At 44.3% G+C, this 13,195-nt stretch overlaps 1 protein-coding gene across 5 annotated transcripts in view; it reads right to left on the reverse strand.

Annotated features, from left to right (window-relative positions):
* Nucleotides 1–13,195, reverse strand: part of SMARCD3 (SWI/SNF related BAF chromatin remodeling complex subunit D3) — a 70,639-nt gene that overhangs the window by 21,119 nt on the left and 36,325 nt on the right. For 4 of the 5 annotated variants that reach the window (XM_005496370.4, XM_005496369.4, XM_074537866.1 and 1 more), the window contains 2 exons: nt 10,641–10,683; nt 2,466–2,588 (listed from right to left, as the gene is read on the reverse strand). In XM_005496370.4, the coding sequence (XP_005496427.1) occupies nt 2,466–2,588; nt 10,641–10,683 (166 nt within the window). The remainder of the gene's footprint in view (nt 1–2,465; nt 2,589–10,640; nt 10,684–13,195) is intronic. The other variant, XM_074537925.1, reaches the window with a different exon arrangement.

Genomic DNA, 13,195 nt, shown 5'->3' on the forward strand with positions numbered 1-13,195 from the left:
TTCTGGAATTCTGACCATGTGGGTCTTCCATGAAGTCTGTACAAGGACTCTTGCTAATGCTGCTCTGCAGACAAGGAATTCTGAGACTCTCATGACAGATGCAATCCAGGAATGCAGGACTGGCTGAAGAAGAGGAGAGTACACAGCAGTGCCCACCCAGCAGAAACCGCCAAGGCAGCTGAAGAGGGCTGCTGACAGCAGTCAAAGGAGCTGACAGGTGGGAAAGGCCATTTTCCCCTTCAACAGCCGGCCAAACCCCAGGTCTCCTCACTTCTTCAGCCATACCACAGCTGTCATCTGCTTCAAGAGTGCACCTGCTCTCAGGAGATCCATGGAGGATCAACAAGCCAAACATATTTTATGCACTGTCCTCACAAAAAAAAAAAGAAAAAGCTTTAACCACTTATGCCTAAAATTTCCCCAGAATAGTTAGTCTTCAGACAGAGAAAAACCCCAACGTGAGCAACACCAGACCATAAATCTGTGGCTCCCTACAACCACAGATCCTAGCTGTTTCTAGCTGCAGCTCAATCACCGCGACAAACACTGTAACTGCAGCTACAGCTGGTAGCTCTGAGAAATCCTGCTTATTACCCACATAATTTCACATACTTTAGACAAATTCATATTTCTCATAGGATTACAATCCCAGTTTGAGAATCACTGTTCTAAGACAAGTATTTCAAAATTACAAGAGCTTTGATAAGAGATGGAAATGCAGAGATAACTTCTACTGCTGTTACCAATTCTGCAACTATAATAAAATGGAAATACTTAACATTAAGAGAAACCCAGGTTTATCTAGGTTTAGCCCTATTATTCCAGGTTTAGCCCTATTTTGACAGTTCTGATACCTATATGCTAGGACTACCTACACATGAATTTGGAAAACATCTATTTGATCATTCTCTAGATGTTAACTGAGTAAGTGATGTTTAAAATGTGTTTGCTGAGCCCTAGACAGAAACAGAATTTTCTGTCTACAGTTTCTGTAGAGTGTTGTGCCTCCTACACTCTTCCCTATCCCAGACACTGAATATCTCCATAGCACAGCTTACAGCTAGGACCTTGTGCACTTGTTGATTCCCTTATTAAAGACTTTGCCACAGAATAAATAACTTCCTGCTGATTTATGAATTTAAGTCAAAGTCTTCAATCACCTTTAAATATGGCCAGATTCCTAACTAGTTTAAGAGAATGGTGTTCTACCCATATCAAGAAGGTAAGACAAATTATTTCTTCTGAGAGTAAAAATATGTCACGTGCAACACTTCTTAAGAATGAACTCATGATTTAGACCATCCACAATTCAGTTTCCTTTCTGTCTAGGAGGTGTAAATGGAACTTAATAACTTAATTGTTTCTTTTTTTGATTTGTTTTTGTTTCATTTTTGGTGGTTTCTTCGGGGGTTTTTTTTTGGTTGTCTGGTTTTTTGTTTGGGTTTTACGGGGTTTTTCTGTTTGTTTGTTTTTTGTTGTTGCTTTGTTCGTTTCACTTATATCAACTGGAAAAACAGCAAGAGGTAAAAGCCTTCCATATTTTATCAGGTGCCTGTACAGTGAAAAAAGCAACAGAATATTGATCTTTGTTGGGCTGACCCCCATCACGGTGGTACAGACAAGAATGACAGCTTTATGTCACAGCAGACATATGGCTACAAAACCCTTCATTCTATGGGAATTATTTGAGGAATAGAGTATGAGCTACCCAATACAGTTACAAGAACTTAAAAGAGACATGAAAAGAAATTCTTCACAATGAGAATGGGCAAAAAATGTAACAGACTCCCTAACAAGGCTGTGAAACCTCTATCCTTACAGATTTTCAAACTCAACAAGGCCTTGACAATCCTGTTTTTAGCAGAAGGTTGAACTAAAAAACTTCCAGTTTCCTCCGATCTAAACTCTTCCATGATTCCAATTAATAGACTCAGAAAACTTAGAAAAAATCTTTTCAGTGGGATATTAGGAAGAGCGAAGTATCGGACTTTATGTAATAGAAACTGCAGAAAATGTCACCCATTCTTTTTTTACACAACTAATAATTCCTGTAAGTAATTCTTCCCATCGTATGCTCTGTTATTCCACAAGTGCCACTTTTGACCAAATTTGAATTGGAAATGTAATACATACCTTCAGCACATCCCTCTAATCTCTTATTTTCTCATTTTTTTATCATTTTAATACCAAGTTCCCAAACCAATGTTTATCTATCCTTTATTTATCCCTAGGCTATTATTCCCCTTATTAAAGACTTTCAGAAGCTAGAGCTGGTAATAGCCACTGAGTTTTCTCTACCACTTTCCTATGCATGCTGATTCCCAGCTGTTTGCTCTTAGGAGCTTTGTCTAACCCATTCCAAGGCATTTCTGCTAATGAGACTTTAGCTTGAAAGGTATTTCCACCATTTACTACAAGAATTATTTTCCTCCCCTGACACAGTCTCCAAGTTTTTCACAACATACCTTCATTGGTCTCTTCAGTGCCTCCTGAATGTCCACGCGCTTCCGCATGATGGTCTGGTCCAGCTTGCGCTCAAAGGCCAAGAGATCCATGTAGGCCTGTGACTCAGGAACCAGCTCCCGGATCTGAGAAGGAAGCACGGGATTCCTCAACACCGGGAGCACAAATGTGCCGTGCTGCAGAACAGCCACACGGACACATTCCCAGCCCTTGGACAGGAGTGCCCGGAGGGGCTCTCCCTGTGACAGCAGCTCAGCTCTCAGAGGCACGGGACAAGCACAGACCGAAGAGCAGGAACGCAGAACTGAGGCTAGTGCACTCTGGAAGCCCCCGCCTGAATCCACAGAGCCTGAACCATGGCTGCGTTCTTCCAGAGAGCCTTAGCTATCAGCAGCCAGGGAGACTACTTTTGGCAATGCAAACTACAGTGAATTTGTCCTAGAATTCTAAAAACTAGAAAACTGCTGCATCCCCCAAACTAAAGGGGGAGGGGGGTGGGGTGTGTTCAAGTGGGTGTTTTAAAAACAAGTGTCACCCATTGTAAGTAAAAATACCAGGTAGGATGCCTGCCTTTGTCAGCACATCTTCCTGTGCTGGTGAAATTGGTGAAATTTCCATGTCAAAGTCTCAACGTGACCAGCCATCAGGTGTCAACTTACAATCCTGACAACTTTTATTGTTATTTTAATACATTAGTTAACTACATTAGTTCTATTGACAAACCCCCTTTTTATATTCTCTTTTACAAGGAAGTTAGCAGAGGAGGGGATATGAAGTAGGTTGGAGTATGACCTAACGAACTAAGCTTAGAAATGGGTAAGTATACCCTTAAATTAAAATGTTGCTTCTTAATTTGGAATAACTCATGCAGGAAAATAATAAAAAGGTACTGTAAATAACTAAATAGATCTACTAGACAAGCTTTTCTATTTCTACAATATTCACTCTAGCTTTTCTATTTCTAAAACATTCATTCAATATTCACTCCTGTATTTCCATAGGAATTAAAAGTGAGTTGGTATTCATGTTTTGCTTTAGAAACAGAATTAGTTGCAGTTAAATTTACAGTTTATATCTGGTGTAAGGCACAAATACCTATGTGAGAGACACCAGGCATGCACTTGTTCCCTGTGGAACAAGGACATGAGAACAACTGCAGAGGTCATGCCAACAGCTGGCTCTCCTAGTATTGTGCCTCTGACAAGGGTTCACAGTTGCTGCCTTTCATATCCGCAACAGTCCAAGGCAGAGCATTCCAGAACCTCACTGGCAATGTAGGAGGAAGAACCTCCTTTTGCTCCTTTGGAACCTGCCACGAGTGAGTTTCATTTGATGCCATTTCCCTCCACTGCTGGAGCAGCAGTGGGAAGACATTCCCTAGGCAGCTTTGCTATATGTTTTACAGGTTTTTGCCATCCCTTTCTTAATGATTTTCTTTTCCAGCCTGATGACAAAGTTTCTCCTTGCTGTATTTAGACTGACTAAGGTTATTAAATAAATGTCTCTTTCAACTGACTCTTTTTGTTTTGAGATGGTAGAATACCCGCTCTACTTACAGCAAGACTAAAACTTTGGAAAAGCAGAAACCACAGATGCTTTGGAAAAGTAGAAACCAGAGTAAAAACTCTGTTCAGCTTTAGACAAACCATTATAGTTTTAACTGCTCATATGCTTTCTCAAAATGTTGGTATCAGCTGCATGATAAAAGAAACATGAGCATGAAGAGCAAGCAGTACCCTGGAAACATCAAGGAACTGACAGACAGCTTGCAGAGCAAGGGCAGCGAGGCACTGAGTGCAGATCTTTTGACACAACAAAACACCTCAATGTTTTTTTCTTGTTCTGCACAGATGAAAAGATTTCTCAGTTCCTTGCCTGAAAAAATTAATGATGGTGTTCTACAGTCAATTAAAAGATCTGGACCGAGAGAGCAGTTTCAGACCTTTAATGCCAAGTGCCATCAGAGTCCGTCTGTGAATGCCCTGGGCACAGGCTGAAGCATGGCCTACAGAGTCCTTAGGATAGAGCCTATGCAGCACAGGTGATACAGCCTTTCTGGCTGGTTCAACGGCTACTACACCAGGATCTAATCAAATTTCTAGGAAGCTTGTAGAAACAGCAGAAACCTTCAATACATATTTTTATTCCATGCTTTTACATCTTTTATCACATGAAAGTGAAAGGGTTATCTCCTATTCCATTCCTTTAACCAAACTGGATGTGAAATATTACAAGATGCTAAAAAGCACATACACTTTAAAATCAGCCAAAGACAAAACTGCATCTAATTCCTTGAACTGCAAATGGCCACAGGTTGGGAGAGCATTTGAGAGAAGAACTGTACTTGCTGTGTTTGTTTTCTTCTCTAGGGACGTGTTATGGTCACAGCAAAGATGGGATTTGGGCAAGATCAAAGGCTTACTCAGGCCAGTTTTGCGAGCTCTCAGTCTTTTGCTTTCTCACCCTACTACTGGAATAATCTTTTGGAGGCATGACAGTGCCTATGGGACAAGGATCTGTGCAGCCTGCCTAATTCCTTCCCTTGCATGGTCTGCCCTAACAGAAAAGTTCATAGCTCCGTGCAGGTCTACACTCTTCTACTAAAGTTCTAACTATAAATGTAAAGAGTGTTTCAATACTTCAGTTCTCCATTCTGGCCTTGATCTAGTTGACAAAACTCCAGAAAGCACCTAGCAGAACCAGCATCTCATCAGCCAAGGTTTTGAACATATGTAGTTATACTTTATCTTAGAATTCCATGAATAACTCAAAGAGATTACTATTAACATTAGTAAGACAGTGTCCTTCTTGAGGCTGCAGTTATCTTTCTACTATGAAAATTCAAACACTTCAAACTTTTATAAATTACTAAAAAGCAATAGTCATTAAATTATGCATTTTTATCAATGATTTTCACAAGATTTTTTATCAGTGATGACAAAAAAATGGCCAACTTGCAAGCGGGGGCAATGAGGACAGTGTGGAAGGAATGACATGATGGCAGACAGTGTGGGGGCCCCACAACACCTGCCTGTAAACAGATGTGCAAGACTGGTGAGACAGAATCAGGGACCAAGGAACAGCTGCAACACTACAAATTCTGGGATACAAACATCTTTGGATAGCTTCTATGGCTGTCACAGAACGACAGCTTGGCAAGCAACGACAGCAGTCTGGAGGCTGGGGAAAGCAATGAGGAAGCCTTCTGCAAGAAGATGAGCAGCAGAAGGAAGGCTAAAGGAAAAGCCAGGAGCGGGTCTGGTTCTGCTGCTCACGCCCAAAGCCACAGAGAAGGCTCCACGCTGTCTCTGGCTCCATCGCTCCGGGCTGAGCGCGGCCCTCAGGCCCCCAGAGCCCCGAGCCCAGGTCGGGGGGCAGCAGGGCTGTGCACAGGGACCCTGGCAGGCTGCACAGACAGGACGGCTCCTCAGCACGGCCAAGGTGGGCACAGGGAAAGCTCTGCTCCTGGCATGGAGTCACACCGGGCAGGGGCACAGGGGGGCATTGCTGCGGTACAAAACACACTGGCAGGACAGGACCTGGGCGCCCTGAGGGACACACAACAAGGGCAGAAGGACTCTGAGGGGCCAGGCGGCCATAGCAAAGGTCAGCTGCAAAAGGGGCTGCATTAGCACAGGTTTTGCCATAAGGCCCAGGAAAGAGGCTCTTCCTTCCTACTCCACGCTGGTGGAACTGGATCTGGACTGGTGGGCACAGGACCACAAAGATGTGACATCTTGGAGCAAGGCCTGCAGAGCACGTTGGGGGCTGGAGCACAGACCTGCCAGGAGAAGCCGCAAGAGCTTCCCCAGCCTGGAGAAGAAAAGGGAAAAGGAGGTTGCCCGGGAGAGTGCGATGGCCATGGGGACTGGTGAAGCACAGACAGGGCCAGCCTCCCCCTGGAGATGCACGAGATTAGGGTGAGAGGCAGCAGAAACTCACTGCAGCATGGGCAATTCACTCCCTATAAGGAATTGGTTTGGAAAAAAAACTTCTGACAGAATAAACAAAACACATTATGGTATTAAAACCTTGGAACAGGCTGCCAAGAAATGCTCTGAAGTGTCCATCCTTGGCTGGAGGTATTCAGAACCCATCTGGACAAGGTCCTGAGCAAGCTGATGTAATTTGAACCTGTTTTATACAACAGCTGGCCAACAAATCTTTCACAGGTCCTATTGTTGTGCACCTCCAGGATCCCAGAAAAAGCCCAGTAAATAAAACTGGATCTATTGCAGGCAGGAACAACTGGAGCTGCATTCTTCACTGCTTAAGCAGGACAAACAAAACAGTTTCAGTAATCTTGATTAAAAAAAAAAAATCACTAATAAATAGAAATTTGGCAGCATCTTGAGAATTAGGCTACCCAAGAATTTCTGTCTTTGAGACAGATAACAAAATCCAAAACCTCTTCCTCCTCCAAGTTTGACAAGTTCAGTTTGATCCTTAGCCTTTTTTACTAGCTATGGCAGATGGACATAACCCATGCATTTCACATGTATTGCTGAGAACCAGAATTTTTATCTTAAGTGGCAGTGACTGAAGTCTGACCTGGCAGCTACTGGACAGTTTCCCTGCTGAGAATCTTTAGACTATAGCTTATTGACACAAGTATCTCTACCACTGAGGCTTCTATGGTTAAAGAAAGACAGCTAAGGGCTGACATTCCTTATAAATCACAACTGTGCAACTCTACAACCCCTAAGAGAAGTGGTTTGAGGAGGATTTCTGACTGACTACTACAGAGCCGGTAACACAGTCCAGTAAAACGGCAAAAGCAATCCATGTTCTTGGTCCTCCTCTCTTAGGACATGGCAAGCCATTGATATTGCTCGGTCCCCTCAGAGGCATCCTTCAGGCTAAACAAGGCCAGCTGTCTCAGTCTTTTCTCATGTGCTGATCCAGTCATTCAATCGACCTGACAATCATCCACTGACCTTAGTCCAGTTTGCCAATGTTTTTCTTGAATTCAGGATCCTAAAACTAGACACAGTGCTCTAGCACTGAGCTATCGAGTATGGAGCAAAGAAGGGTAATCAAGTGCCTCAATCTCTTGGCTGTGCTCCCGGACACAGAGCTCTGGACACTGTTAGTCATCTCTGCTGACAAGACATACCTCCTGCTCACACTCAGCTCGCTGTCCACCAGTGCCTCCAGGGCCTTTCCAGCAGTGTTGCTTCTCAGCCAGGCAGCCCTCCTCTTTCTCAAGGAAGAACATTTGACTTAGTTGACTTTCAGAAAGTTCTTGTTGGTTCATTCCTCCAGCATGTCCACAAGCATATCAACTGGTTTCCCCACACAGAGATTGGTGTCATCTGTAGATTTCATAAGCCAGCATGGCACTGCCTCCTCCAGTGGCAAGGATGCTGGACTAATCAGCTGCTGTGAAACATCCCTGCAGCACTCTGAGCAACCATTAGCCACCTTCTCAGCCTCATCATGCACCCACATGGCTGTCAGCACATTCAGACCAAAATGTCCCAACCTGAACACAAGACTATTATGTATGAGGGAGTTGCCTTGAAAGGACATTGGCCAGTTCTCTCAGCTCCCTCAGACGTAGCCTGTTGGATATCATGGAGTTGTACGGGTCAGGTTTCCTCAACGAATCCCTGGCCCTATCCCTGTCCACTGTGGCCTGCTCCTCTTGGATGTGTTCACTGATCACAGGGCACGGGAGGCATCATTAGTGCAGACTGAACAAAGAAGGCTTTGAGTGCTTCAGACTTATTGTCTCTGTCATCACTGGATCACCCAGCCCACTCAGCATGGAGCACACATTCTCCTTGGTCAGCCTTTATTACCAGTGCAATAGAAGAAGCTTTTCTTCTCCTTGATGTCCCTTGAAGATCTCCACTACAGCTGAGCTTTGACTTTGCTGATACCATTCCCTGCAATGCCCAGGCAATTGTTCTAAACTTCTCCTTTGTAACCTTGTCCCTGCTTCACTTCTTGTACATTGCCTTTTGACGTTGGGACCAGCACTGTGATTACCTAATTCTGGGCTCCTCATAAATCTGCTCATTTCCCTGCATTTAAGCAGGCTGCTCTTAAAGGACCCTAAAGACCTCCCAGATTCTTTGAGACATTTTGCCCCTCAAAGCTGCTTCTCAAGGAATCACACCTACCAGTCCCCTGATTAAGGCAAACTCTGCTTGTCCAAAGTCCAGGGTTTGTACTTGACTACTCTCCTTCCTCATCCCTGGCAAGATCTTTAATTTCTCTATTTCACAGTTGCTATATTCAAGGCTTCCCCTGACTATCACACCCCTAACCTCTTCTTTCTTACATGAAAGAATGGCAGATCCAGGTGTTCCTCACCTCTGGCTGGCTCAGATGAAGAAAGAAGTGGACAACAGCCATGCAGTGACCAACCCACAGCAGGACAGCTATTATGGCATGGGATCTGTGCAGAGAATTCCACATGGTGGTCAGTGAACAGCAGCAGCAAAAATTGACTAAATATTTGTGTAAAGGAAAATGAAGTAGAGAAGATGAAAAGGAGAGGACAGGTGTAAAAAATCTTGTCAGCACAGCTAGACAAAAAGTCCTCAGGAATCTGGGGCTGAGTGAGAAGAACAGCAGCCAATACTAAGAGACAAGCATGCCACAGAAGGAGGGGCAGTTTGCTGTTTCAAAGTTGAACTCCACTCTGTAAGTTAAACAAGGAAAAGCAGAGATGGGCACAGCTATATGGAGCCAGACTGGTTTTCAGCTGAGATTCCTGCATCAGAATGGGTAGGCAAGGAAGACAAAAAACCAGAACGGTGGATCACATTCACATCTCCCTGAGAAAACCTATTAAAGAATTATCATGGACTTGGTAAACAGAGTCAGTGATCTTCTGCTGGCAAAAAAGTCTGACTGCCTCTTACACCTTTTAATCTTATAAAGGCTACACACAAAATAAAAACCAAAAATATAAACACTCCCACAACCAACCAACCTAAAACAAAACTAAAAGCATCTTGAAATGGACATATATTTCCAGCAACAGCCTCACTATACAGGATGCATCATTGTCTGTGAAAACAGTTTGTGTGGGACAGACAAAACTGACAGTACAAGAAACTTAGCTTTGATTATAAAAAAGGTACAGACCACCAGCAGAGCAGGAATGAGGCTTCAACATAATTAGCAGGGAGGCTGCAAGTGGTTCAAAGATCTGGGTTTAATGGTAGCTTAGTCCTTTCAAGACAGCAACATAAGAGATCTAATGGCTTACATATGAAAGGCTCTGCTTTCAGAAAGTGGCAGGAGTAACAAGAGAAGAAGTGATAGCATAACATCAGGAGTACCAAAGTGGGCTCACCTCTTTGGATTGCTGGTAGCAGGCACCTGTGAAATGTCACAGAAGTGACTTTGGAGCATGCCAGCAAGTTTGGGCTCACTTTAGCAGTGGAACTTGAAAACTTGAAAAGGATATGGAAGAAAAGGACACACCTGTCCAAGGGATTCTGAGCCCAGAAAAAGCATCAGAAGTCAAAGCAACTTAGATTAGGATGTGACAAGGGTATGTATTTTGAAGCCTTTGGAGACCAAGCAGTTTCTTGTGAACTGTACTGAAGAGGATAAAGAAAAGTATGGGAATAATGAGAGAGGAGAGCAGAGAGAAATCCCAATGTTTAGAAAGGAAGTTGAAGATGTAAGCACTGAGGATCAAACATAGGCAGACACCAAAAGCCAGACATATCCCCAGGGATAAGAGAATTAGTAACTCTCCAGACAATACCGACCCCTCGGACTCTGTTGTTTACACAGGCTCACTTCAGCCCTATGGTGACACAACCACAAAAATCATAACTGGCAGCTGCACTGGGCCAGAGACCTGAGCGTGCGCCCAGCCCCGGAGGCACAGCCACACTTGGAGCGGGTTTTGGGCAGGCTCAGCAAGGAGCAGGAGCCGCGCGGAGCCCCGAGGGCCGCGCTGGCAGCCCAGCGCCGCGGAGCCTCCAGCAAGCGGCAGTGCTGGCTCGGCTAACCCAGGCGCGAGGCCGCGCAGGCCGGGCTGCTCCGCTCCCAGCCCCCAGCCCAGCCTGCTCTCCACTTGCACCCACTGCCTACTTACTTTTTAATTAGATTTTTAAACAAAAAGTGAAAGAATTTTCTAAAATTCCTCTAATTACACTAAGATGCTGAACTGATTGTGAAGGGAATAGGAAATGAAAGCGACTCACCCTCTGAGGGAGAATTTTGTCAGCCATCTTCCTCCTCTTGGCACTGTACATTTTTTAAAGAAAAAAACACGTTACCATGGTGACAGATCTAGGAGTAACGAGGCCACCTGCTAAATTATCCTGACATCTCCACATGCTGGTGCACAGCTGTGCATGCATCAGCAAAAGGGTCTCACCCATGCCCAGGACCTTGTACCCCTTCTCTCAGCAGCCTGGGGAGGCAGTTAGGTAAGAACAAATCAGGGCTGTCTGTTATGCATCCTGGAAAGAAGTCTGTAAGTTCTTTGATCACAGCATCATGTGTGGTGCAGGGCGGCAATACATGCAAGTGCATGTGCACACACTGCTCCTGGGCACAGATAAGCGTGCAGAGCACAGTCTCACACGTGGCGTGCACAGACACACCTACGGTGTGCACATCTGAGTGGCTGAGAGCCTGCAAATGGCATGTCAACTTGTTCAAACAGACAACACGCATTTATTCCATCAAGCCCAAAATTAAGTGCTGAAGGACACACATACATGTGTGTGTATTTCATATGATGTATGAAAACACACGCACATTCACATCCTTCCTTCATATGTACATACACACTTGTTTTACTTATCATATTTGCATGAGTGATGGATAAAGGTGGAAGATCTTACATTGTCACATTTCTTCATCTTTATGAACACAGATGTGGGAAGATGTAGGTGTGCCTGCAGTGTGTATACATACTGTGTCCATACCCATACACAGGCACATTTCTATAGCTATGCATTTAAAAACATACTTGTACTCATGTACATAAACACAAATCTGTGTGTGCTTGAGAAATGCTGCTGTCAGGAAGACTGTCTTCAGATTCTAAGAACTGATCACACCCACCAAACCTGTCACCCAGCTTCCTCTAACAGGGGCCAAGAGGGAATTCAGGTCCCATCTCTTTAACTTGTAAGGCCTTTATCTTAAGCAGGAGATTAATCACTCCGTCTGTGAGGGACAAATGAGAGAAAGCAAACCAGCTGCTGCCACTCTGCCATGTCACAAGGACACCCCTCCTTTTCACACTGCAAGTCTGTCATCAGCCGTGTCCACATAAAAGCAGTTTCCACACATTGATGTGGCATGGTCTCTTCCTACATTTGTTAATAAATGAGCCAGGGCTGAAATACCAGATTCTTGAGACTCTTCCCCATGCCCACATAAGCCAAGGCTGAGGAACTCTTTGTGCCTGGAGGTACAGTGGACAGAAAATTCAGTTACACCCAATAGGTGTACAATGTCCCTTTTACAAGTGTAGGAATAATGGGAATGGAATGTCACAGGGTGTGAAACTCCAACACCTTCCACCGCTCACAGAATGAAATCTGCACTGAAACACTTCACTGAATCTGGAAGCAAAGGCTGAGCAAGCCCCAGCCTCCCAAAGGGATAGGGATATGCATGTACCTGCAACCCCATAGGCTTGCAAATAAAAAGCAAGAAAAAAACAAAGCAACATCCCCTAAGAATTTGGATCTCAACCAGTTCTTCAATAATCTCTTACAGAAAGGATATTTTTGTCTCCACCAAACCTGCCAAGAAAGGACAAGGGCAACTTTCTTGGACCATGCTAGAAAACATGGAACTGATTTCCCCCCCAGAATTGGGCCCAAGGTGCCAGAAAAGTGTGCCTGAAAAACACATAATGGAAAACCACAGGGAGGTGGAAATGAAAAAAGGGAAAACAATTAACACATTAGCTGAAGGGAAGGCACGGCAGAAGAAACGGAGAAACTCTCTGAATACCCAGGCAGCACTGGTGTGAACTGGACTCAAGGCAGTGGAGATCACTGCTGGCTCTCAAACTAGAAACACTGAAGTTAAGAACAGGGGAGGGGAACTTTTTTCTGTGAGTCAAGCCACCAACTTTTATCAAATACAGTCCTCTAATGCTCCCTGGCAACTAGTTAGTGACTGAAGTTTACCTTAATTATCCAGCAGGGGCAATCTGTCAGGTTATATCCACCCTAGGACCTGAAGCATGGGCATTATTTTGTGGCATTATTTCATGCAATTTCTTGGAGAACCTCCTGGGAGGTGCTATAGAATGTGCATTTTGGCTGGTGCTGGGAAAGGTCTCCAAGAAGTACATGCACTGCTTGTGCTCATGTGCTGCACTCACACACATTCCTTCTGTGTTCAACCTTTTTCAATTGTAATGTATTAATAGTCTCAAGATCAGTGTCCTTTCCAGATGCATCCCAGACACAAGCATTCCCAAATCTGGCTTGCTGATCCAAGGTATATAACCCGGACAGAGCAGGGCTCCTGAGGAACTCAGCTCAGGGAGTCATGTTTTACATACAGCTGGATTCCCTGACACCACCAGAACACTGCCTGAAGCTGTATATACATCTATAATGATTCTGCAAAAGGTAGCCCACACAGATGACTGCACCCTATGTGCGTGTGGACACCACTCAACACTCAAGACTGATGAGGTCTAATGTGCTGCAAGAAGAAATTAGTTAACCTATTTAAGAGAGAATGTATTCAACAATGTGCAAGGTGGGCATATTTCAAAAAG

Source organism: Zonotrichia albicollis, chromosome 1 (assembly GCF_047830755.1).
Source record: "Zonotrichia albicollis isolate bZonAlb1 chromosome 1, bZonAlb1.hap1, whole genome shotgun sequence".
Classification (NCBI taxonomy): Eukaryota; Metazoa; Chordata; class Aves; order Passeriformes; family Passerellidae; genus Zonotrichia; species Zonotrichia albicollis.